Genomic DNA, 26,839 nt, shown 5'->3' on the forward strand with positions numbered 1-26,839 from the left:
TCTCCCCAGGATTACAGAATTCCCATTGTAAACATCCTCTTTTGATTTTGAACATTTGCTTTGTATTTTTGCATATTGTGAAGTGTGTTTGGAGGAACCCTTTAGCAGAAAAGGCCCAGAGTGTGCCCGTTCTCCTCATGGAAATGGTCATTTTCCAGTGGTTTGGGAGGAGGCTTTGGTACTAATGTTGGAGCAGAACAGAAGTTGATTGCCAGAATTGTTCAGGAAGCTTGCTTTACCTTATCTTCAGTCATCCTTCCTTTAGTAGGTGTGCAGCATTGTTCCCTGAATCCTCCCCCTAAGTTGTGTGTATTGCATATAACAGATAGAGACTACAACTATTTTATACATCTCTGTATTGTCACAGCACTCAAGTGTAAACCTTTACTTCTCATTTTCTTCAGTTTTGATTTTTGGAAATACTGCATAGGAGGCCTAGCAGTTGGAGATTATTAGGCTTTCATATTTCTGTATAAAGCAAGGAAGTAGCACACACTGTGAGTATTAATCCTTGGTTTCAAATTTGCATAAGGAACAGATGCTGACCCTGAAGGAGTTGGCAGTTCAAAGACTGCTGCATGTACGAAAGTTACTCTTTGCTCTTCGGGAGGCTTTTAATCTGTAGACCAGTTTGCTCTTCCCTAACAAGGGAAAAATTGTGAAAGTAAAGATGAAATTGTATTTTCAAATCCTTGATGCTTAAATGAATCTAGTACATGCACACTCCAGTGATACAATAGGATCAATAGAATGGAGAGGAGGGGGGGGAATCACCCAAGGGGATAATTCTTAAGTATTAAGGTGAATGTTAAAATACAAATAATACAAAAAGTATGAATACTACAAATAATGTATGTTGAGCTGAAATTGGAGGATTGCTATTTAAAAAAAGTGTTCCTGAAATTCCTACAGCTCAGGAGGACAATGAGAGGTGTTTAATATCAAGATTAAAAATTAATGGATCAAATGTCTCTTAAACAGGACTTCTCTGAAATCTCAAGAATGTTCAGGAATGAATTTGCTGTCCTGTTTCTAGGCTTTCTTAAAAGTAATGCTGCTCCACCCACAGTCTAAAATAGACCCTGGAAAAATGCAGAGATGAAAACAGACTGTGTTACAAAGGTTACAGGGTATATTTTTAATTGGAGTGTTATGATAGCATCCCATTAGAAGTCCTTAGAGTTCACAGCAGTAATATTCATAGCTAAAATTAGTACTATAGTGCTGTTCATTTAGAGAAGCTGTTATAAATTTGTGTAGACTGTGTACTTTTCCTTTGAGTGAGAGATTTGAATTATCCCAGAAACAACTCCAAAACATGAGCAGTAAAATGTGTTTGCATGCTATCAGAAGTTTTAGTTAAAACTTTAAAAGTTCTGAGTTTATACTGAAGTGCAGATACAACTCAATGCTTATTGTTTTTGAGAATCAAATAACTCATGCTATTCTATATCCTTGTAATAATAACCCTTAAAAATCAACAGCAATGTATGTTTAGTCCACCTTGAAAATGTCAGCTTAAAAACACAGCTGGAATGTCAACAAGACCATACATGAAATAAGTTCTATTTTCTTTTCTCATAATCTTTTCAATCCTGAGGTCAACACATAGAGTACCTCTGAGCACAGTGGTATTTGGCTCAAACACTTTGAGATCCTGAAGGTCTAATTTTTGCAGTTAGGTTTTCAAAATCCTCATTGTCATACAAAGGTATTAACTGATACCGATAGGAATTTTGATTGTTCAAGGGTCTTCAGGTTACTGGCTGCTGGGATGAATTTTTTCTCCCATGATGGGATTTTAAAAGGGCAAGGAAAATCTATATTTTAAATTTTTGGGGTACCTATTTTATTAGCTTGCTAATTTATTTTTTGTTATATCTCTGATTTTGCTATGTGTTTTGAGTTTGACTGGTAAGAAAGAAAACCTTCACTTTTCTTATTCTGTGACACTAGATTGCTTGAAGGGGAAAGCTGTATTTTGAGAAAGAAGACTAACATTTACTCAGTGTAACCTATATCCAAGCAGCAGATCCAACAAGTTTGCATTGCTACTGTTAAGCTCCTCAGCTTTTGTCAGTCACAGGATGAACATGATCAGAATTTTAAGGTTCTAAGATCAGCTGAGCTTGACTGGTTTCATTTCAGATAGCTCTGTGTTGAAAAGGCTTTTGTGTAAAATTCAGATACAATCTGGTATAGATACAAGGAAACTTTTATTTCTTTGCTGGTAAGCAATGGTTAAGAAAATTCTTGAGGCTCCTTAACAAACACTTGTTTCATGCACAGAACACCTATGGCTTCTCTCACACAGGGAGATCCCTTTATCCCTGATCAATACCAAACACCCTGATCAGCATCCAAACACCTAACTTGGCTATTTTTCCCTTGCAGAATGATTTTAAGTCAGTGCACAAACAACACTCCACAGCCTTTTATTCAGCGGTGCTGGAGAGTTAATCCTAGTGGAAAACACTCAATAGTAATAATAATGTTCAGATTTTACTAAGTGCTTTTCACTGCTAGATTTGAAAACCACTTAACAAAGTCTGTCAGAATCATTGCTCCCATTTCATAGGCAGGAAAACTGAGGCACAGAGATACCACAGATAACTCTTGTGGTACAAATCTAGTGACTGAGCTACAGTCTTCATGTTTTAGTGTTGTAGCCTCTGTGGTGTGCTGACTTCTGCAGAGAATTCTCCATGATCTCTGAATGAAGTAGTGGTTTTCTTAGTCAATGGGGAAGACAGGGCCGAACTGAACCGGATGGGATTTGGTATTTCCAATGTTTGCATTGCCAAACCCTTCCCTCCACCTAGAGGTATCCAGTTCCTCCCACTCCCCTGTATGGAGGGGAAAGGGAGGACAGGGCTGAATTGATCCTGCTCATGGCTCTCTGTTGCACTCAGCCAGCTACCACCCTGAAGATGATTTCTGAGGCTTTTCCTACTTTGTGCTTCATCTGTGATAACAAAAAGATGTCTAAATTCACGGACTGGGGAAGGGTCACCAAATACCACGTTGTCTGTGAAAGCTGAGAGACCTTTACTTGGTTTGTGATCACAGGTGTGTGGCACCCTCACAGTGCTGAGGGACACTTACCTTTGAAAACTGGACAGATTTTCCACACAGTGGCAGCCCCTTCTCTGTTATATTGTCCCAGTGCTAATTCCATATAGAACAGGGGCATTCCCGCAATGATCAAGAACAGGATATAGGGAATAAGAAAAGCACCTGGAACGACATTAAAGTAGACACTGTAGTCTTGTTTACATTTTGCTTTCTCTGCTGCTTACATTCACTGGTTGAAGACAAAATCATTGCCTTTGGGAAGCAGAAAGGAAATATCAGGAAGGAAGAATCCATATTTTCTTGTCCCTTTCCTGTATTTTTTCTAAGGTCTTGGAGACAGAACCCTTAAAAAAAAGCTGCCAAAGCTCCTCTTTCTCCCTAATGTTTCCCCTCTGTTTTTTTGTCTTTAAAAGGGAAAAAAGGTGTCTCTGAAAACTAGTCCCTAACTGAAGAAAAAATGATGCTGAACACACTTGCACAGCTGAAAGGGAAAGGGACTATGAAATTTTTTTGGTTTTGTTTGTTTGTTTGTTTGTTTTTAGTATAGTAAAAAAGGTTCAGAAAGGGGTATGGAGCCAGCAACAGAGGAGACAAATGTGCGTTCCTGTAAGTGCAGCTTAAATCATACTGTGTGAGGTGTCTGCAGGAATCTCTGGCTTTAAAATTAATCACTGCGAGCCAATTATATGGAATGTGGTCTTCTATGGTATATGGTGGTTTTTGCTGTAATAAATTCCCTTATTCTTGTGAAATGGGTTAGACCCCCCCCCCCTTTCCAATGGCTCATGGCCACTAACATGCAGGATGTACCAGGTTCCACTGCTAGGTCCAAGCACAGCATCTTTATATTGCAGCAGGACAGTGCCAGGGCTGCTTGCACCTTCCTGGAACACATCACTTCACTGGGCTGAGGATTCTCCTGTGAGTTTGGACTGTCACCAAAAAACTGTCACCTCTGGAAAAATCAATGCTACTGTAGCATAGAGCATATTGCCAACTGAAATACAAAAGCATCACCTAATGTAGAAACTATCTGCAAACTTCTTGGCTATTTTATAGGATCCAGGTCACAGAGAGATTTTCCCAGTGCATGGCTATATGTGATATTATAAAACAATTATAGCTGGTGTCATGTTTAATAACTAGGTGCTCTGTCAGTTCTCTGTTTTGTGGTGCCTGCAAAGTGTAGCTTTTATTTTATTGCAGAGCTTACTTGGTCAAGAAGAGTTTAATTAATGCAAAATTTTCCTCCATTAAAAACATTAAAAACCATAAAACCCCCATTATTTGCTGACTGACTAATTACTTATCCTGACTAACTGACTGCTGTCCTTAGGAGTTGCGTATGAGAAGGAAACCAGATAGTGAAAATCATGGTTCAGTTTTTCAGCAAAAGAAAAAAGAAACCCAGCAGCTTGTCTGTTTTTCCCAACAGAGAGTGGTAGAAACTTTTGCAAACCTTTAAAATCTGTTGTGCTGGTCTAGTAATTGAAAACTTCCTTTGCAAAAGGAAGTAAGTTTGCATTGCCCCTAAATTTATAAACGTAGAGAAGGTAAAAAGCTGAAAGCATGACTGTAGCTTTCTGAAACACGTGAGTAAGCAGAATTAATTGCATATTTAAAAAGTATTTCTGAAACTATTGTTGTGCTTTTAAAAGTCTGAATAGTTGTTCCTTTACCTTTCGTGTTTACTTTTCACAAATATTACCGGTGTAAGCTGCCTAACTGTTCAGAAAGGGAATTTTGAGTATATACTGGAGAATAAGAATGGAAAAACAAACTGCTCTCTTAGTCATACCACCAATCTTCATCTAAAAGTAACGTGCTGTAACATAATGGTAAGGACAATGTATTCAGCATTCAGTCATAAGTTTAGTCATTTGAAAGTTGAAATCTCGCAATGGAGAAGAGACAAGGTATATCAACAGAAAGAAAGAATAGCTTAAAGCTCTGAGAATGTGTACTAAAAATTGTAATATATTGGTTGTACCACTTAGGGGGCAAGAATCTTCCTATTCATGATGTTTATACGGAGTGCAATATAAATGCAACTTGCATTTGCATAAGTTACTACAGTATCAGTGATAAATGTTTTAATAATATGTTAGTGTTGTTTGTAAGCTGTTTTCAGTGATTGTCACATTGAACTGTTGTATGTTTGAATATCGTACAGCAAAAATATTTGCATTCAGTAGACACCTGATACCCTGCAGTTCTGAGCTCTGTATGTCTCAGTGGTGAAACACGCTCAGCAAAATCAGTCTGGGATACTACATATTGCTCTCACTATATCTAGTACCTGGAAGAATTATTTTAGGTGCTTTTACTGTCAGATTTCCTGTAAGTGAGCCTTTGAAGTGCCATCCTTGTCTTCCTGCAACAGTGTCACAGTGTGTGGAGCTGACTCACAAACTCAGCTTTTATTTGGGAGGCACAGAGTTTGCCCGGAGTGCTGTTTGATTGATGTCATGGGACTGTGGCAAACACCATGCCTGTTCAGGGGCACTTGTATCTGAGAAGATTAATCCAGGAGATGCGTAGTGGACACAGCTATTAAATGCTAGTTTAAAATACGTGGTTTTTAAGTATGACTAATAGCAAGATGAACTGTGAAGTGTACTGTACTTAGGCATACTTGCTAAAGCGTCATCTATGTGGCTGCGAGTCATTCCAGGCTTTAGTTAAAGGAGGTTTCTTTCTTTTTTTCTTTTTTTTTTCCTTCCCCCGCCCTGCCCCCGCAAGGGATTAATAAGGTGTGGTGTAATTTTCATCAAAGAGCACTTACACAGTATGGCAGGGTTTCATAGCTGGGTTACTTTTCAGGTACTAAATGATTGAAGTATTTTGAAATTGAGATAAATACCAAAGTAAGGGTGCTTAGTCACATTAGTTTGACTTAATGTTTTGGAAGTCTTCTGGAAACTTCTTGTTTAGCAGCTTCTGATTAGGAAAAAAATAGGAAAAAATCAGGAATTTTTGACAGCATCTTTATATTTGCTCTTATCTTCTTTGCCAATATCCAGAATCCGATTTCACAGTGTTCACTCAACCCTTTCTGAGATTATGACCCCTACAAAGAAAAATAAATGATGGTCAAAGTATCATTCAAATTTCCACAAAATAGAATGGTCTGCAAACGCTTGTAAACAGCATCTGTGTGAGAGCTGTCACTCTGTGACTGCACAGGGGCTCCATCCTAGGGCTGCTTTGGTGAACAAAAGGTGTTGTTTGGAAGGAGACTTCTTTCTGTCCTGCAGGCATGAACAGCCTGTGGGCCAGGGGGGAGCCAAACCAGCATCCTGGGGGTCCTCTTGCTTTAGGTCCACTGGTGTGAATTTGAGCATCATACCAGACTTCTCTGCAGGAGTAACCTTGCTGTTAATGCCTACCCTGTCTATGAAGGCAAAATATTAGGAAGGGAGAAGTGATGTCAGCTGTGCCACCAGCCACAGAAAGTGCTGTGCTTTACTGCATGAATCCAAAGGCAGATTCGTATAGGCCAGACAGCTGAACTCTTGGGAAGCACAGTTTGGCTAACACTTCAGACTAGCTTGCCAAGATCTACCTACCTCAGAGAGCTGAGGGAATGCAATCTGTGGGATCGCTGCTCTGGCAATAACACGCTGATAGCACTCAAGGGGATTCCACTCCCCCACGGTGTGATGGGTTGGGGCTGAGCACACAGCTGCATCCCACAAGGCAATACTAGCTTCAGCAATCCCTAATGGTTCCTAATATCCCTTTACAGGATAAAAATCTGAAGTAATTAACATCTGTAATGCAGCCCTGGCACAAGAGCCATACTTGACTTGCTACTGAGTCACGAGCACCTCAAAAGGGCCTTAGACTGTTGTGAGCTGCTATTTTTCTCTCCTAACAGATTTCACAAGATCCATATATGTCCCTTTAAAGTACCAGTGTAAACATGGAGCTAAGACAGCCTTGTGTCTTATGCAAAACTAGATTAGGTCAAGTCCTCAGCTTCTACAAGAACCATCTGTGTGAAACTTCAAGTGGAAACTTACGCAGAATTTTTTTTTAAAAACTATTACATTTAATTAATGAAGGACGGAATACAAGACAGGCTTTTGCATTCCTGTGTTTAGTGCCAAAACAACTTCTTAATTTTGGTGTACCAGAATCCACACGGAGCGTTTCCTCTCTTTGTACCTCAGCATTCCCAGCATTCTAAGGGGTGGGAAAGAAAGCTCAAAATACTCCTCTCAATCCTACTAGGAGGTCTCATCTCACTTTTAAATACAAAACAGAAAAAAACATTAATTTACTAATGGTTGAAAAAAAGAGATAATTTAAACAGCTGTGGTTATCCTGAAAGGACTTTTGATGCACAGACAAGAAGTAGGCCAGGACATGGGGTAGTTGAAACAACTTTGAACTCTTTGTGCTCATTAGCCTTCTGCATTTGTTACCATGGTTATTTCTGGTCAAAATGTTATACTGGCAGGGATGTCTGCTAAAACAACAAACTTTGAGCAAATATTGCAGTATATTTTCCGATAGGAGAGTTTCCAGTATTTGCGCAGGAAAAGTCTAAAAACAGAGATCTCCCAATTGGTGAGTTGAAATACAAGCTAGTATCTCTGTCTGATCAACACTGCTTGTGGGTTTGTTTTTTTTTTCCTGCAGAATAAATAGTGCTTCAAACAATTACAATAAAGAGTTGATAGAATAGGTAGCAGTATGTTGATAGCAGTTTGTTTGCTTGGACAAGAAGGAAAATGAGTGGAAACTCTAATCTGTGCGAGTCCTGTGAATGAAAAACGAAGTCCCTGAAGCAAAGATCTTGAAATCGAGATTGTGCAAGACCCTCATGGGTAGAAAACTGGGTAATTAGAAAGATAGGTATTCCTTAGCATATGAATGTTATTGTGGCTCTTCAGCAGACAGGCCACCAGGCCTGCACAGCCCCCAAGGGCACCTCTGAGCCTGCTGCTGACGCCTGGGAAGAAGGGGTGGAATGTTTTAAGACCTTACTGACCTGAGGTTAAAAACAGTAAGAGTTTGTGTGGCACAGCAAAGGGAAGACTGAGATACAAAGGAGCATGATGTAACCCCAGGTCAAAGACAAGATGATGATGTTGATGTTAACAGCAGCTCAATGATGTTGTTGAGCCCAGCCAGCAATAGATTATAGTTGTCAAAAATAACATTTTTCTGCAAAACAGATTGCATGACATACTATAAAAACTTCAGCAGCACTTTACACATATAAAATTCTCCAAGTATACAATAAAGTCTTCCAAGTATGCAACCTTTTTTCATGGAAAGTATTTCTGAATCATAAAACCAGTGGAGCTATACCATGGTGAGTGGCATGTTTCTTTTGAAGCCTTTATATTTAGCTACTCCCTCCAACAAATTGCTGCTAGATTTGAACCTATTTATATTGCTTCTCTCAACTTGGGCTCAGAGCCTTCAGTTTTTTTCAGAATTGCAATTTTAACAGCGTTCCTTTCACTCAAAAGAAAGTGAAAACAAATAGTTTCCAGAAATGGTTCAGTGCTGTTGGCTGAGGCCAACTGAAGCCTGCATTTTTTGTCTTGAGCTGTTAACCTGCTACTGCCTTAAAATCACTTGAAGTGACTTTAAGCTCAGTGTATTTATAAGCTGGTCACTGGGTAGTAGCAGAAAGGGTTACCCAAGCCCTCCCCATGGAAACCCAGTCATCTCTTTGGCTTTTGTTACAAGAGTCATGAGCTAAAGAAACCCATTAGTAGCTATTCTGAACAAATTAATGAGAGTTAAATATACCCAGCCACTCAGAGCAGCATGATTCATTCATAAATAACACCCAAGTCATTGGCCAAGGTCCTATTTACATAAATTAATGAAATGATCACATTTACAACAGTGTGTAGTTTAAAGATAATTGCAGGCACCTACGAGAATAGAACCCTGGCCTGTGTTGTTTGATAGGAAATTAAAGAATAAATAAAGAGACATGATAGGTTTGAGAGAATATAAATTGGGTTGATCCAAGGTGGCCAAGTGTGGCAGTGGGAGCCCTGGAGCTTTGCAGGGAGTTCCTGCTGCTGACCTTCACAACAACATTCTTGCTGCAGCTAGCTTAGGAAAAGAACAATTCCCATCATCTACCATGAGTATGACCATAGGAAGTCCAAAAATTTTTTCTCCAGGTTGCAGTGACAGCTTTTGTTTTAACATCCTGCCTCTATAGCAGAGGTACTATCAGAGCTGGCCCCTTTGTTTGTAAATAAATGAGCTTTACCTGTAGTTTGGTAAGTAAATAACTTGGAGTTTGTAACGATGTGAAAGCCTAGCTACTGACATTTCTGCCCACATCAGGACAGGGGTTGTAGGAGTGGTAGTATTCTTTCCTGGAACAGAAAACACTATTGGGAACAAAACAGCAGACTTTTTAGTCCACAAGCTCTTCAGAAGGTCCCAGTCAGAGAAGGTGAGTAGCACTGGACTGCTGGGTGAGCATGCAGGTGCCTTGCTGGAGAATGTTGTTGCTTCACAATACACATGGCTGGAAGCTTAAGAGATGTTAAATTAAGAGGGAAAAATACTATTCTATCATTTTATTAATAGGAGTGTTCTATTGGTGGCTTCCCCCCCCCCAAGTCTTGCAATTTTTAGGGGTGACACAAGGATATGTTCATCTGCAATTGCACATCAACAAAACCACCCCTGTAAGGTGTAGGCTGTACTTCAAATGTGCAAAAAGCAAGTGTCTGTCAAAATGTACCCTGATTTATTGGTGGCAGAAGATCCCTGGCTAAAAATATTTTTCAACGAAGACATCAGAAGGTATTTTGTGTGAGCCTGTGGATCAAGATAGGAAGTTTTTTCTGCATTCCAGCACCGGATCCATAATAACATAACCTCATGTGATAAGTTTTCCTTAAACTGTATGTCCTGAAAAGATAGTTTTCTGTGATATACAGAATATAGTCATGTACATGAAAGGAAATATTGCTTCATCTGCTTAGCTGCCTCTTAAATGTAGGGAAGTCCTTGCCTGGTGCCAGGGAGATTTTGGCAACTACAGTTTTACTTTGGTTCAGATACAGACTGTTAGTCATAGTTTTCTCTCTCTTAGAGAACTTGTATGTTCGTTTGTGGGTTTGGGGTTTTTTTGGTGTTTTTTTTTTTTTTTCCTCAGTCAGCTGTAAACTAAAATGAATGCTTTCAAAATTCATGGATCAATTTGATGCCAGAATGGCTTGTTAGATACTTTGATCTAATTTTCTCATATACACCATGGTTTCAGACAGAAAAATATACAAACCTGACTTGAAGATACCAGACAAACCCTTTGCCTTTTTTTTTTTAACTTTGTTTCATAGACTAACAACTTTGCTGCTATAAAACATAATTTTAACAATTCATTGTTTCTAATTTGAAGGTATATGACATTTGATTTGTGGCAGTGATTTCCCTGATGAATTAGAACACCCTGAAAAACTTTCTATTTCCTTCCTGAGAAGATGTTTATGTGCTGTAATCAAGTGTTTCAACCTTCTTTTTATAATCTGCAGAAACAGAGTGAAAAAACCTAATTAATTACAGTGTAATAGTGATACCTGCTTTTCTGTTTTAAGTTGCCACCTTGCAGGCAGTTCTTGGTATAGCATATTCATATATTGGCAGGTTGAGGAGCTATGTAGGCACTTTTGGTACTTACATTGTTATGGGTGTACCCCCTTTCTGAACTGTCCACTCAATGCTTTAGGAATGCTAAGTTTATATCCCTGAGATGTTTCTCCACTTTACTAGAAAAGAGCCTGGGATGAATCCTCTGGATTTCAGCTCCTCATTTAGGCCAGTATTAGTCCTTGCTCTGGTCTTTCTACTCTACCATTCTCAGGACTGCCCTTGTGGTTGCTGCTCTGTGTCCTGTGTGCGTTGCACAGGTTGTACAGGGGGGGCATTCCCCTCCCAGTTATGCCCCTTGTGTTTGGTGCCTAATCCGAGGGGATGTGACTGCCCTGGCAGAGCTAATCAGAGCCACAGGAGTAGCTCATGGGCACAGCAAGGCAAGGGACGTGACACGTGCTTTGCTCTGTACACGTAACAGGCCAATTTCTGGTTTGCAACACGACCTCAGATGGAGGGTGTTTCTCTTAAACACTGCTTTTAATTTGCAGGTTGTCACAGAAAAAAACAGCCCCCAAGTCAAGCACCCTCTGGGGAGGATACAGTACCCATTTTAGGCAGTATGAGATTCATAACTGTGCCAGGGTAAAACAAAGTGCCCAAGACATCTTAAATCAGCTCTAGACAAGTGCCAAGCAGCTTTCAAGAGGATTAATGTGCAAACCAATAGGAGGTAAATGCCTTGAAATTCTGCTAGAGAAGAATCAAGTATAACAATCTGTGGTACACTTAAAACTTGCCTTACCATTTAGTGATTAATCCACTCGTAAATTGTAACTTCAATTTTTGGACTCAATGACTAAAGCAAAACATTCCTTTTCCTTCCAGGCTTTATTAGAGATTTATTTGTAATGGTGTAATACTTTATGTACTATCATAAAAAGGCAAAATCCTGTATTCTTATCAAAGATTATAGCTGCTGTTGAATTGTGCTAGTATTTTGGAAGGGCTGGGCAAGGGTAGTTTCCAAATGGCTGTGACTTCTTTACTTTGTACCTTTCTATTAGCACTGAACACATGAATTTCACAAAAACCGTCACAGGATTCTTCATAGAAAACCTTTCCATTTGGAAAAAGTCTGTATTTGGCATAGGGTAGTGCTGATAACACTCTGTGTGCACTGCAGAGCCACCAGGTGGGGTCTCTGGGAATTTGGGCACTGTGAGCACAAAGTAAAACTTCTCAGTAGCCTTCCTGCAGCAGGAGGATTCTAGGAACTACTTACCTTGATATTGTTTTGCTAGAAAGGGTAAACAGAGTCTCTTCTGGACCAGTATGAAACCATAACAGTACTGCATCAGCCTACCTGTACTGGCTAACAACACCCTTCCTTCATTTTCTGTCCTCCAACTACTCTCCCTCTTCTGTGGGAATTAATTAGACAGGAGTTTTTATTTAAGTCTGAAACTTAAGCTCTATGTTTGCTCTTAGGGAACTGTTTTCCTAATAGGCTTCAAGCAATGAAGTAAATTTTCCCCTCAGTCCAAGCTGTCCAGTACATGCTTTATCACTGCCATTCTGCACAGGGCCTCCTAGCTTGAAATGCCAGGGAAGAATGTGAAAAAGACCTCAGGGCCCATCATAGCTCACTGCCAAGATGAAGCAGAGCTATTAACAGTTTGAAGCAAAATCCTTCTTGTTTCATCACAGTGCAAGCTTTTGCTAGGGCAGATTGCTGGGCAACTTTGTTCACTGATTATTCAGACCTTATGATAAATCAGTGTGGCTGGGCTTGGTGTTTGCAACTTGTCACACAGCAATATTTTTTTTGTGGTATTTCTAAACAGCTTTGAACACATAATATATCATGTCTGTAAAACGGTATTTAGAAAGAAAAATGTAGGTGATCTTGAAGATCTCCAAATCTCTTACTTTAAGGTTAGAGACAGTGACTTTGTCATCAGCCTCCATATGAGACCATGAAGGATTAACTGGCTGTTTAGGAATGGCCTGTTAACTGTTTTCTGTCTCTTTCTTTTAAGGAAGAGTCAGGAAAGAGTAACTGGTGCCAGCTGTACTCCTACAACCACCAGTTTCAAAAGCTGAAAAATGGTGGAGTAGGCCCCAGAATACTTTAAAATATATGATCTTCTAGTCCAATCCTTTTATTTGCCTGCTGGCTTTTAGTCTGGAATTTACTTTGTATTTTCCCAGGTTTTCTCTTTAGCCTAGAAAGCTAGAAAGTCTTGCCTAATAATTTGTCCCTATGAAACTGTGAGAGTAAAAGGCACTTCTTAAAATAGTACTTTCTTTTATTGCTTGAGCCCGACATAGGAGAATGCTGAGGTCACAGTCTAACTCTCACAGAGTAAATCCATTTTGTGTAATAATGACCATCATCCATGTAATCCTGACAGTTTGCTTATTAGGGAAAGTACTGAGCTATTGTACTGAGTGAAGATCAGTTATTCCTCAGTGGAAGTCTTCTATATCAGTTTAGTCTGTACAGTTTTTTATTACTTTACTCTGTTTTTCTTCTCACATAATTCTTAGTCTGGAAATTCTGTCTACTTAGGAGTCCTTAAGAGAGAGACGTCTGTTATTTGGGTTTAAATCCTGGCCCTGGTGACGTCAATGGAAAAAAATCACCCATTGACTTCAGCTGGGTCAGGATTTCTCCCATGTGGTTTACAAATCTATTGATTTTAACTAAGGCTGTAGAGCCATACATAAATGAGAAACAAACAGCATACGAGGAGCAAATGATCAAACTCTTCCCCAAAATAAAGTCCTGGACTGTCTTTGATCTCACCAACACCTTCCTCATAATCTCACTGACACATGTGCATTTCTCTTTAGAAAGGAGACAAAGCACAGCACAAGCTATTCCTTAGTTTTGTGATAAACTGTAGAAGGAAGATGTCTGTGTACAGCTGTAAGCACCCCTCAGCTGAGAGCATGAGCTCTTGAGTTTTTTTCTAGCATCAGTCTTACTGACCACCTGTAGACAGACACAGTCCTTCATGTTGATGAAGAGTCACAGAGCAAAGATACTTTTGAGTAGCTTCTAAGCTGTGAACTTGATGCTTTGGTAACATTTGGCATTGAACTTTCTAATATCATAGTAAACCAAACATACTTAATTGTGAAATTATTGTGTTCTGAAATTATGCCTCTGCCAAGAAGAAAAGGTGCTGAGGCCAGCTGGAAATGATACCACCTGTATCATTCCTTGGGGGGAAGAGAATGTATTGCCATTTTAATGTTGCACTCATTTAAAAAAAGATGGGTAAAATCTTGTTATCGATGGATTGTCTCCTTGCTGTCATTGTGGCCATGCTGACAAGTGAGGTCCTTCATGGGAATCAGGCAACACTAAAAGTTGCCACTCCTGTAATATCCTAATAGATGAAATGGATCAGGAAATGCCAGAAGGGTCTCTTTGGGAATTATCATTGCTTTTACAGGGCAGCTCTGTATTTAAAAGTCATGAGCCACCCTGTCAGGTCCTCCAGAAATTCTTTTTTTCTATAAATGCAGTAGGTTGCTGTGACATTAATTATCAGGTTAGGATCTCCCAAGATCTATAAGGATCCACTGCTCCACCTTGTGGTCTCACAAACGGTTTCTGTTATTCTACTCTGTAGAGTGGTGTGCCAGAAAAAGTCCAGCCTCTTCCCCTTTTTTATATTTAACTGGAATTTGACTAGAATCTCCCCCTTTTCCCTGAGATATGAATCTAAAGGGCAAGTAACTAGCTGTCACCTTTGGCATGCTTCAGGATAGGCATTTCAAGAGGTCTTTCATTACAGAAGAGAAAAGGAGAAAGGGAAACAGAAGTTAAATCACTGAAGAGTGCTCTGCACACTCACATAGTTCAGGAGGTGCAGAAGAAATTAACCAAAAAATAAGACATGCAATTCTCAGCTGCTTTTTTCAGTATGTGCACTGGGCCCAAGGAAACAGCTTGTTTGAGTGGTCAGGGAGGCAGGCAGAGAGGGTGCATTCTTCCATGCTGCCTGTGGGCCAGAAAATCAGCTCCTTCCCACAGTTCTGCCATCTTGAGTAAAGATGAATGCTGTGCAATTGCCCAGCCACAATCCCTCCTCTACATCAGTGACACAAATGCTGTTTGTCAAACTAGCAAGACACGGCACCCAGTGCTTGGAAATCATGCAATAGTTTTCTCCAGCTCTGAAATAAAGGCTGTAAAACAGTAATGCTCCTCTGCTGTTGAAATCACAACTCCTGTGTCCTTCAGTGGGGTGAGGTCAAACCAGTACTGCTCTTCAAATGCTGGGTTTGTTCTAGGGAAGCAACTTATAACAAAGCATTCCAAGAAAGGCTTTATGCTTGTGTAGTCTAACACCACTGCTCTGGGAGTGATGGATCCTATTTTGGACACTTAAGTTAGCATATATTCTTAGACAACTATAATAGCCAAACAATAGAAACCAGTTAATACCTACATTAAGAGCACGGCTTCTGCAATCACTTGTGCTTTTGGAAGTGAGTGGTTGTGTTCATAAAGCCTTAAGGAGTAGGAGCACTAGAAAAATTACCTTCTTCTATAAAAAGACTTATTGTATAATAAGGGCAGCTTGTCTTACTACATACCAGCAATCAGAACGCTCGTCATGAAAAAAACATTTATGGACTGGCAACAGACAACTGACCACCCAATCCTGGCTAAGTTTTGTTTAGTAATATGTTATCATGGAATTTCATGCACTGGGAAGTTGGTAGTGTGCTTTGGATGAATGTGAGTGTGAAGAAGTATGTGGCTTACACAACCAGACCTCCCTGCTGACAGTTCTTGCTTCTGAATGGAAGACCCTGGTTCCCAAAGTGCTGTACTGTGGCTGTCACCTTTGTCATGCTTCAGGAGAGATTGCAAAACTTGTTCAGATATAGAATAGGGGAAAGGAGAAAGAATAAGACAAAGGATAGCTTTGATAAGTAGTTAAGAGGCTCTTTCCTATGGTTTTCTTGAAGAATATGTTGCAAGGCAAGGAATTTAACTGTTTCTCTTCCATTCTTCCCATCTCCTTTCCCCTTCTTTATCAATTAAAGGTTTCAAAACCTTTACAATTAGGTATGTTGAATCTATACAGAAGTTAAGATGCTGAATTATGCTACAGTTATCTCTCCAGCATTCCCAGGAGAACAGGGATTATTCAGCAGTACTGAGGATCTAGGCACTTTTGGTGCTGATTTCCTGAAGGACTCAGATACCCATCTTTAGCAAGTCAAGTTTTGAATGTCAATAAAGCCTTTGTTTGAAACTATTCTGACTTGGCACCAGTATATAAGATCTGCACAATCAGGACGAAATCTTGCCATCAAAGGTTCAAGACTTAACTTAAAGACAGAGAGAAGGAAAGGGGAAGATTAAGGCATTGTAGTTGGAGAAAGGAATTACAGGTTATCAAGACATGGGTAATAGCCTACTAACACGAATCCTTTGTCTTCAAATGCCCTGAGGAAGGAAAACTGAAGGTTCATAATCAGTGTGATGTTCCTGGATCCTTTACATACTCTCCACTGAAACCGGACTGGGACAGTGGACTTGTCCTGAATACAACTCATTTCTTATACAACTTTAATAGTAGTGATGATGATGATAATAATAACGACAACAACAATAATATTTTTTTCTTGTTGTCGTATTTCAAGTCAAGAAGTTGAGATTCAGTTGTGAGATTTCAGGGACCTAGATGCTTGGACCTAGGTAATCTTTAAGGTCCCTCCCAACCCAAATCATTCTATGATTCTACATGTACAGAGAGAATGGAAAGTACTAGGAGTGAGGTAGTAGTGAAAAACCTAGAAATGTTTTACAAAGACACACCATTCAGGTTTGTCTCCCACCTTCTGAATTACAATATTTTAATATGTCTCCAAGCACAGAATTTCTTTCGTTATGGTTTAGTATTTTGTAGCACTGCTGAGAGCAGTTAGGTACAACTTCATCTAATAATTACATTTAATAATGCCAATGTATGTAAATGCTATGGAGTTTACAGGGCAAACTGACAAAAGACAGCCATACAGTTCTTAACTATTTAATCAATTGGTTAACCTGGGACAAAGGCTTTACAATGGGAGTTGCTGATTTGCTTACCATTAGACACAGCAAAAATGACGGCATGAGCTACTTGATGTTGCTCCTCGGAATTGCTCAAAATTCTTTAAACCATTCGTTTCCATTTTAAATCACAGCAGGAAGTTCAGTAATTTATGGACCAGTTTTAATCATCATTTCCCTCACAGCATATCTAAACACTCACTAAAGCTGTATGTTCCCTCTGATCTTACGTGTAAGTAGTTGTATTAACATTCTGTTTCATATTTCATATTTCTGTTCTAAGTATGGGGAGGAAGTATCTGCCCTGAAATAACATCTTTAGACTGCTGGAGCTGTATTCACATATTCAGTAAACTGGCAGATAGATTTGTGGTATTTTGCCAAAAGATGAAAGGGAACTTCTGCCCCAAAACCCTACAGACCATGTCTCAGTCTCTTTAGAGATATTTTGGTTTCTTTAGTAAAGAGGAGCTGTTGGCTGTTACACTCCTAATGCAGCCTTTCTATTTTCTATGCTCCCAGCAAATTTAAAAAAGAGCTTAAGAAGATGTGAGTGAGAAAGCAGACTAGAAACACAGGAAACTTAAGTGCCTGCTATTTCAGCTTGAATGAGTATCCAAAACCAGGATCCCTAGCCAAACTGTAAGAAATTCCTGTGTTTGTTTTAATAGGAGTTAATATGAGCATTGAAGGCTTCCTAATGGGACTTGCAGAATTTACTTGTGAAGGAATGGCTTTCTAGGGCTATTTTAGTACTTCAGCTCCTTGGCAGAATTGAGAAGGGCGTACAGGAATGAAGAGGGGTTAGGGAGGGAGGAGGGGGATGGAAAGACTGTTAGCAGAGATTTTAAATTTCCAAACAACAGACTTAGGTTTACTGCTTGATGCCTTTTCTACCTTTTAGTTTAGTATAAAGTGCATAAAGTGGTAATCAAAATGTGCATCTGCTGTACTTAGAGGTCTCTTTGCTTTTGTTAGAACAGCTCATTTGGTTCACATCAGCTCTTTTATTGACAGGAAAGCTGGAAAACAAGTTTTGGTGACTGATTGGAGCACCCCTTAGATCAGTTCTGAATACTTGCCCTGCCACAATCACAGGATGCTCCTCTTAAGGTGTAACATCAATCCAAATACTATGGTCTTGTCTAGAACTTTTCTATGCTGGTGTATCTCTAGAACCTTTGTAAATTGTCAATCTAAGGCTGCTAGATTTGTTCAGGGACACATAACTTCTCTGCTCAACCAGGTATTTAGCTGATAGTCTCTACAGCGTGGCACTTATCCACTATTTCATGGTATTGTACCTCAGAGTCAGAAAGAAGAATTTCAGAATTGATGAAAGATTTGGATGAGAAGGATTCAGTTCTTCCCTCTCAGCTATCCTTTATGTTTCATATGTAGTAGGTGTGTGACAGAGTAGCTTATAAACCTGCAGACATTACTGTTCTGAAGATGTATTTAGGGGAGCCAATAAGACATGTAGAGCAGAACAGGGAATTTCAGAGGAGCAACTGTGAACTAGAGTGCTGATGAGCCTTGGTGAACCTAGCTTTGTATGCACCAGGTGATTAGTGGCTGATGAAGGAAAGGAAAGAGAAGAGATCAAGTGGGAAAGGGAAGAGAACAAGTGTGAGCTGGGCACTGAATCCAGCCCTGGGGAAGGAGGAACTGCCACACCACGCAACTGAGCACTGTCCATAATGTCACAGAACACTGGGAACCCGGAGCTCATGGCCACCCTGAGGAGATCAGCATAACAGTTTAACCCATCCAAGGTCAATGGTTTGATGGGCTAATGGGAATTGAAACCCCCTTATTAGGAAATGAAGATCTCTAGATTTGCATCTAAGCTTTGATTGACTGATGAGTCAAACTCTTGGCGTAGGCTTTGCAGTGAGATTACTTCAAAGTTGATTTATTATGATTATCATCATCAATGCTATTTTGGAATATAAACTCTGATATTGCAACGAAAAGGTCATCCACCTTCAAACTGTAAAGTGTCAGGTTATTTTCTTTCCTAAAATAATGATTAAAATTGGTGGTAGACACTTGGTAAAACTGAGGAGGCAGAGCACAGTTGAAAGACAAGGTGGTCAGCACCACAGCTTTTGGTGAAGCAGTGCAGTAACCAGGGTCCCATCCTTGTGGGAGGTGACGGCTTCACTGACATCATTCTCAGTGCATAACAGCTCTTGGCTCCTGAATTTGTGCTGGAACTGTTTGGAAATATTCAGATTTGGTTGTATGCTGCCTTTGGTACCTGTGCTGTGGATTGCTCAGTCCTGCATTACAGTTTCTGAAAGTGTGAATAGGAAAGGGAGCATTAGAATAAATTTTAAGATACTTCTAAAGTGTATTGATTGCTGGCAAACAATAGCAAACAACTTCTTCTGGAAATACCATTGCCTAAAATACTTAAAAATAATGCTGCAGAGGAGATTAGAAGTGTGTATCATGATAGCTAGAATACTGTTAAAATATTTATCTGCAGCTATTCTTAAATTCATTAAAAACTTAATCTGATTCTTATGATACAGTAAGTCTCCAGTGACTAATCCAACAATTACATGCTTCCTAATGAGTAGTCTGAACATCACTGACCTTGCAAATTCTTTGGCTCATAAAAACCTACTTTATATTGGTAAATTCTTTTTCCTCAAATTTCAGTGGGAAATATCAATTTTGCCTATGACTATGCAGGAAAAGGAAACAAAAATGAACATTAATACTTAAAGTATCTTGTACAAAAACTACAATAGCTTTGTTAACTAAGACTGAGCATCATCCTCCCCCACTGTGAGCACATCAGTTAATAATAGTAGGCATTACTCAACTTCATTTGGCATCAGTAAAATTTTAGATGTAATCCAAATATCAGGGTAAATCTTTCCCTAAATTGATGAGAGTATAACTTTCATAGTAGTCTTATTCTTTAATTCACCATAGCCTCTTACATAGCTGGGAAGAAATTAAAAGGTTGGAAGTGTTACAAAGAATTCTTTTTAATATATTGATGTCAACCACTTACAGAGAGAGTTATACAGCTAAGGAGTCTCTTTTTTTTAGGGAAAAAAAAAAAGTGTTTTTACCAAAAATGAGTTATAATGAGGGTATAGCAGCTGTGAGCAGAGCCAGTAGAAATGACCATAGTTGATGATTTCTTCAGTGACATGCCCTGCTCCTTGAAACTCTCACAAATGCACTGCCCAAGAAGTATTCGATTTGCTGCCAACAGTGCTTTTCCTTGGTGGTATAAGAAGCAGTCAAATACATGTAAGTCGTGGTGTTTGTTGATCAACCAGACTGACAAGGTGCTGCTTGAGAATTCCCCCTTTTGGAGTGTTGTCTGATCTGCCAAATGGGAGCTTGCAGACTTTTCCCATCTCTACAGAGCCTGCCTGTCACCTGATAAATAGTTTAGAGCACATAGTGGACACATCCTGCTTCCAAGAAGTCGCTGAGTGCGAGATCTCATCCAGTCTGTTCATGTTAAACTGGCCTGTAAGGTTTCTGCGCCTTTTTCATATTACAATACAGCCACTGGATCTGTCTCTGCCCTTGTAAGGCAGACAAGTCCTATGAAAGTAGGTAACAGAGATAAAAAAAATAAAGGCTTTTTAGATCTTACTAGAGATTGGGGATTTTTTTTTTTTTTTTTTTTAATAACAGAAGACTTATTCCAAAAATTACAGTTTTTCACAGAAGGGTTACATTCTACCATCTATGTGCAGAAGTCCCATTGGGGTCTCTCTGCAGGCTACTCCCAAAACACAGATGTTTCTGGCTGTTCATTCAGTGTTTTAATTCTGCTGGATGCTTCTTACTCTCAAGCTTTTTGTTACTGGAGCCTTTTTAAAATATAAATGTTTCTTTTTGTTGATAGTGCTGTCTCCAAAGTTATCTAACATAAAAGGTCTGATAGCAGCCACTGGGGGGTGTATGCCTTGAGTAAGCGAAACTCACTGAAGTAAAGTTTCTTGGAGGAGGGAACTTCCAGATCTAACCCAAAAACCTTTACGTCTGTTTCTTTTTTCTAGGAACATTCCCTAGAGTTTGCTAAAGAAAGAAACTCAAGGACTTGCCCAGTAAAAAAGAGGGGTGTATATGTACCCATGTCCTTGTAAAATTCAACTTTGAATGAGGGAATAGAGTGCGTATTTATACTTTCCTTCTGAGTTCTTGTAAGTTCTCATGCTTTATTGAGAGCCACCTATTTTTACAAGCATGGAAAGGCCCTTAATGTGTCAGCAGACATCTTAAATTAATCATAGCCAACCTTAGGAACACAGCAGTCCATATGTCACCCACCTCGCTTTTTTCATATGAAAAGGGAGATGCCATTTTCCACCACTTCCATGTGTTTGACGGTTTTTGACTTCTCAGAACATCTGCAGAACCCCTGCGAGTGTAGCTTTTAGTAGGGTTACAGAATTTCTTTTTGTTAGATGGCACAAGCTATGCTGACCTGGGATTTAGGGCACTGCCCCATGCTTCCATTTCACTGTGTATTTTGTATCAATCTGTTGAAGATATACAAGTTCATAACCCGCAATTGACTGCTTAAAGTCAGCTCTAGTTAAATCATCCCTGAGGCTGAGTAATTGCTGAGGCTTTCAGAATAAAAAGAAACTGAGGGAGCAAGAGGAGAGGAAAACCCTTTACTGTCCACTGATTTACTTTATACATACCACCCAATTCAAGTTTAATCTGTTGTGTTGGTTTTTCCTGTATCTAGTAGTGCCTTACAAATATCAAAAGGTAAACCGTAATCTTATTATGAGCATCTTGTATATTCTTTTTTAAAGGATAAGTCTGGAACATGCTATACAAGCACAGAAACACCTTCTGAATTTATCCCTTTAGTTTGCTCAACAGTCCAGAAAAGATAATGAAATTAAATCTTTTGCATGTCTATATCCATGTACCTTTATATCTTCTGTATGGGGATACATAGCAATAACATGGAACCCACTCTGTTATCCTTTTGAGGCAGCAAAAGTTGAGCTAGTGCTACAAAGTTCCCTCCTGCAATAGCAGTGTGGAGGAAAATAAATAAATAAATAATCGTGTGTTTGTATATATTTATATATTTTTATTTTTATATATTTAAGAATATTTGTGGTGTATGACTGAAAAGATATCAAAATAATCCAGTGATATCCCATAGCTCTGCCCATTGCCTGATGTTCTATGGTCTTCTTGGAAAATTTACCCATAAAGCAAACAAGCTCCTAAACCCAGTTTGAAAGAAAGAAGGGGACTGAGCTAGCTTGAAATTCAGTAAAGTACTTTTAGAGCCTGAATCTCTTACAAGAGTTTCTGTTAACCAAAACTGACATGTACGTCCAGTGTGAGAGGCAATAGATGGAAAATTTTTAAGACACCATAGTGTTTAATCTCTGTATCAGTAAACAGTTCTCAGTCATTCTGTAGACTATGACAGGACAGGGCCTCTCTACCTTTGCTTGCAAGGGTCTGATTTTACTTTGATGATATTGAAGAATTGGTGCAAAGTTTTCATTGAAAGGTGCCTCTTGTAGCTGTGTCAGCTTTCTCTCCACTGCCATTTGGAAGTGTTTGAATCAGAAGATGCTAAGGAAGACTCAGGTTTCTGCAGCTGAACTGTCATGGAATAATTCGTGGTAATTAAACAAAATGCAAGAGACTTGCAGACTGTTACCTCCTGTGCCTGAGCTGGCAATAAATTATAAAGGAAGTAGGTTAGGAAACTTAGTGACCCAAGAGACAACAGAAAAGAGTTCAGGCACTCTGTGTGTCACCTTGTGCAATGTGAGATAGGGGAATATATCTGTTTTCCTAAAAATTGCCAGATGACCTGGAGATGTGGAAACGGTGCATATGTACTGAGTGGTATGAATGATGCTGCTGCCACACCTGCATCTGACACTGTGGAAGCCTGCTGGGTTCATGATGCATTGTGCTGCTACTGTGTGAGTGGCTAGAACTATTTTTGGACATAACGAAATAAGGATGGAGGTTATTTTTCACCACTAACTACTTTCTTCAGCCTGTCTGGGTAGCGAGCAGAGAGATTTTCTGACTCCTCTCAGAAGTTTTGGAGGTACCAAACTTGACTGAGTGTTTCAGTAGCAGTAGAATCCTGATAAGGACAAGTATAATTCCATGTTATTTCATAGGGTTTTTCCCGTCCATCCTGCGTTCCTCTTTTCACAGGAAGCAAGTATTTTATGCCACAAGTGACCCATTAGCCTTTATCACCAGGCAACCACATTATCACTATATACATACATAACTATCTCACAGAACGTGCTTTCTATCTATCAGTGCTTCTGTCTGCATCGTTCACCGTTCACACAAACAGTCCTCCATCTGCTAGGCAGGGTCTGTTCTTCCTATGTGTGATTTGAAAGCACCCCAGGCACCTGCCCGGCTTGCAGATGGTGTTACTCCATCACAGCCTGGAGTCATCACTGACAACACAGCGTATTTCAGGGAGATGAAAGGGGGTGATGGAGTTAAGGTCTCACTGAAGACAATCTGAGCCAACAGTAGCTGTTGTGTGTAATTTTTTTTGTTGTTGTCATTGCCAAACTGTGCAGGAGGTGAGGTTTTGTTTGTATCAAGTCTCCTACCTACTTTGGTGGGGGGCAGAACACCCACACTGCAGAACGGAGGGCAGAAATCCCGATTCCCCATTAAAACTACCCCCACGAAACCTTTCAGTGGTCCGGCGCTAGCTCTTCTAGATGCTGTTTTTCTGCCTGAGTGTTTTTGTTTTGGGATTTTTTTTTTAGTTGGTTGGGGTTTTTTTTCCCTTTTGGTGCTATTTTTTTGCGAACGAAAAAAAAATGTTAGACTAAAGAGGCAACAGAAGGGAAATACGCCCGTGCTCGAAACTTAAGTTAAACTTCGAGGGGTGTGCGAGCAATCCTTCCCGCGAGTGGGGGGGAGGGTTGAGCGGCACCCCGAGCGCTGCCGGGGCCGGGTCCCGGCCGGCCGGGAGGCGAAGGGAGGAGCGGGGATCGCCGGGGCAGCGCCGCCGCTCCTCCCTTCGCCCTCCGGCACCGCGCCCGGGCACCGCGGGGTTCAGCCTCGGCTTTCTCCCAGAAACTCCGGGGAGAAGAGAGAGGCGGATGCTGCCCTTGCGGGCGGTGCGGCGCGCCGGGGTGTGGGGGCCGGGGGCAACAAAAAAAAAAAAAAAAAAAGACCTCGCAAGCGGTGCTCTTACCCCCTCCATTTTTGTAGCAGAGGTATGGAAATCGCCAGACGTTGGCCAGGTCCACGGCGAAGCCGATGACGGAGAGGAGGAAGTCGATCTTCTTGCCCCAGGTCTCCCTGTCCTGGGCGCCGTAGCGCGGCGCGGGGGCGGCGGGCAGGAGGCTGCTGCTGGTGTACTGCACCCCGTTGTGCTCCTTCACCAGGATCAGCTCCACGTCCTTCTTCGGGGGCGGCGGCCCCGCGCGGTCCGGCAAGGGGGCCACCACCGACACTTTGCGCTCGGGCTGGACCTGTTTGTTCATCCTCGCCTTAAACATCCAGGGAGGGAGAGAGCGGGGCTGAGGAGGGGGCGCAGATAACGGAAGCGCGCTTCCCGCTGGAGGCGACTCCGCGCTCAGCCCGGCGGTGTCAGCGCGGCGGGAGCGAGGCACGGCCGTAATAAGAGCCATGCAAATGAGGCGGGAGAGGGGGGACCGGGGCGCCCCCGGGGAGCGGGGCTGCCCGCGCCCTTCCTCCGCCGGGGAGCGGCGGAGCCGCGTCCGCACCTGGGGCGGCACCCGCAGCTCCTGCCCCGCACCGCCCGCCGGTGCCCGCCGGGATGGACGGTTCGGGTTCGTCCTGCCGCGGACTGCGGAGCGGCTCCTGCCCGCCGGCCAAAACACGCATCCCCGGGCAGGCGAGCTGGAAGTGCCGCTAGCAGGCAACAGGTACAGATCCCTGTTTGGATCGCCCGCTTCCCTCCTTTCCCGGCTGCGCTGCGGTACAGCGGCTCTCCCCTGTCCGCTAGCGGGGCTTTAGTTAAACAGTAGAATTGGGCTTTTGGTATCAGAATGCGGTAGGGTGCAGGCTGACTGGCAGAGCTGGGCACTGCTAATGCTCCTACGCCAGGACTGATGGATGCTCAGCTTTTTCTGTCATGGCAAGCGTAAGGCTGGTAGAATTCAGTTGTCAGGTTGAGGTATTTGTAGGGCATTAACTATTTGCCACTATTCCAAATGGAATGTGAGCCTCTGACATGTAAACAATTATCTGGCAGAGCAGTGATTGGTGCCAAAAGTTGGCAAAATACAGCTACAGAAAGGAACTCTTCTTGTTACAGCTGTGAATTCTACATTCAGTGTCAGTTAAGGGAATAAAATTTGAACACAAAAGGCAGAAACTGGCTTCTTCTTCCCTACACTAACCAACTTCCCTTCTGTCTGGCATCAGTGAGAACAGGTCAAACTGCAGAGTATTCTCAGAGGTGTTACAGCCTATCATTCTTATTCACTCTGCTGGGACTGATAATGCAGTGTTGTAATATATGAAGAGGCACTAGTCAGAGTTCACAAGGAATACGAGACTTCTCTGCAAACTTGTAATGTTAAAAAGAATCCCATCTCAGAATTAAAATTCACTTATTGGCATTCTCCCCTCCTCTCTTTAGGCCGCAGACTACAAGGATGCTAGTAAGACAGCTGTTGAAAATCTGGGGGTTTTCTGCCTTCACAAAAAAAACTTGGTTCAACCTCCACGATCTAAGCTATGACTTGGATCCTAAAGCCCTCACCTCAGTGAACTATTTGAGCAGTGGTTATGCTGCTTCAGAGCAACTGGGTGCTTAGAACATGTAGCTCCTGTGGTCTCCTTTGGTTGCTCTGTGATTTCCTGTGCTCATCTTCTCCAAATACACCACATCAGACCTTTCTCTCTATTCTTTTTCATACTTTGTGCCATATGTGCTGCAAGTCCTTCCCCTGTCCATAATCCCTATGAACACTTGCTGTTTGCCTGGCCAACCCACGGGACCGTGCTCATGGACTCACTCACACCATCCCTCACTCCTTCCACCACATCCATCCGATACATATTCGTGTTAGATGCAGTGCCCCCAAATGTGCCCCTGGTCCCCTGCATTTAAGTGACCCTGCCCACCCATTCTCCCACAGCAAATAAAAGACACATTCTGTTTTGGACAAAAAGGGAGCCCCAGCTCTGCAGAACCCTGAAACCATCTTGATGACACTCACCAGGTAGCACTGAGGAGGTCTCTGTCCCATTCCCTGGTACCTATGGGGAGGGGGGAGATGGCTGAAGGGGGATTTCTTCTTGGTTCCACCACTCAGGGACTGCAGTCTCTCTGGGAGCTGAAGCTGTAGCCTAGCCAGTAAGGAGCTTTTTAAACCTGGTTCCCCTCTCTTCACGTGACTATTACTGCTTTAATGATCTGCACAGACTTCCTACGCTAGACAACAGCACTCCTGTATGGCTTCTGGGAAAATAAGACCCTTTTCCCCACAAGGTCTCAGTTAGCTGAGCCTGACCATGATGTCTGTGGTGGGAGGAATCTAGAAAGCCCCCACTTATTTCCTAAGAGAATTAAGACACTCTACATACATGTGTGTGTATATATATATATATATGCGCCTTTAGATCTTGCATGGAAAGTGTGCACAATCTGGTTAATGCAATATCTGCTACACCCTCAAGGTAAGAAAGTCCTCAATTGGATTTTATAGAAAAGTTGGTTAATCTTGAATCTGTCTGGATCTTGTTATGCCTAATGGAGGCTGACAGTGGGTGAAGTTGAAGTCAGGGAAGGGAATATTGTATTTAGAAACCTCAGTGTAGCCAGGCAAGATGGCAGGGTGTTAGTGATATTCCACTGTCAGCTGGGAAAAAGGCTGTAATTTACTTCAGAAAATAGTCATTAATTATTCAAATTCTTGTCTATCATTCTCTCAATGTATTGGAGAATATACTGTATGCTCTAATAGTAAGCTGAGGTTGTCACTCTCACACATTAGTATCTATGAAGAAAAAAAAAACCCAATGAACAACAATTTAGTTTGTGCTTCCAGATCTCCATTTGCTGGTGGTGTGAAGGCTTACTGTGCTTGTTGGCAGCAG

General features: G+C 41.2%; 1 protein-coding gene across 1 annotated transcript in view; it reads right to left on the reverse strand.

Moving 5' to 3' along the window:
• Positions 1-24,399, reverse strand: part of SLC6A2 (solute carrier family 6 member 2) — a 56,806-nt gene extending 32,407 nt beyond the window's left edge. The window contains exons 1-2 of the mRNA XM_050311348.1: positions 23,961-24,399; positions 3,106-3,237 (exon numbers count right to left, since the gene is read on the reverse strand). Coding sequence (XP_050167305.1) covers positions 3,106-3,237; positions 23,961-24,399 — 571 coding nt within the window. The remainder of the gene's footprint in view (positions 1-3,105; positions 3,238-23,960) is intronic.
• Between the last annotated feature and the right edge of the window lie 2,440 nt (positions 24,400-26,839).

Source organism: Myiozetetes cayanensis, unplaced genomic scaffold (genome assembly GCF_022539395.1).
Source record: "Myiozetetes cayanensis isolate MyiCay16 unplaced genomic scaffold, myiCay2020 scf16, whole genome shotgun sequence".
Taxonomy (NCBI): Eukaryota; Metazoa; Chordata; class Aves; order Passeriformes; family Tyrannidae; genus Myiozetetes; species Myiozetetes cayanensis.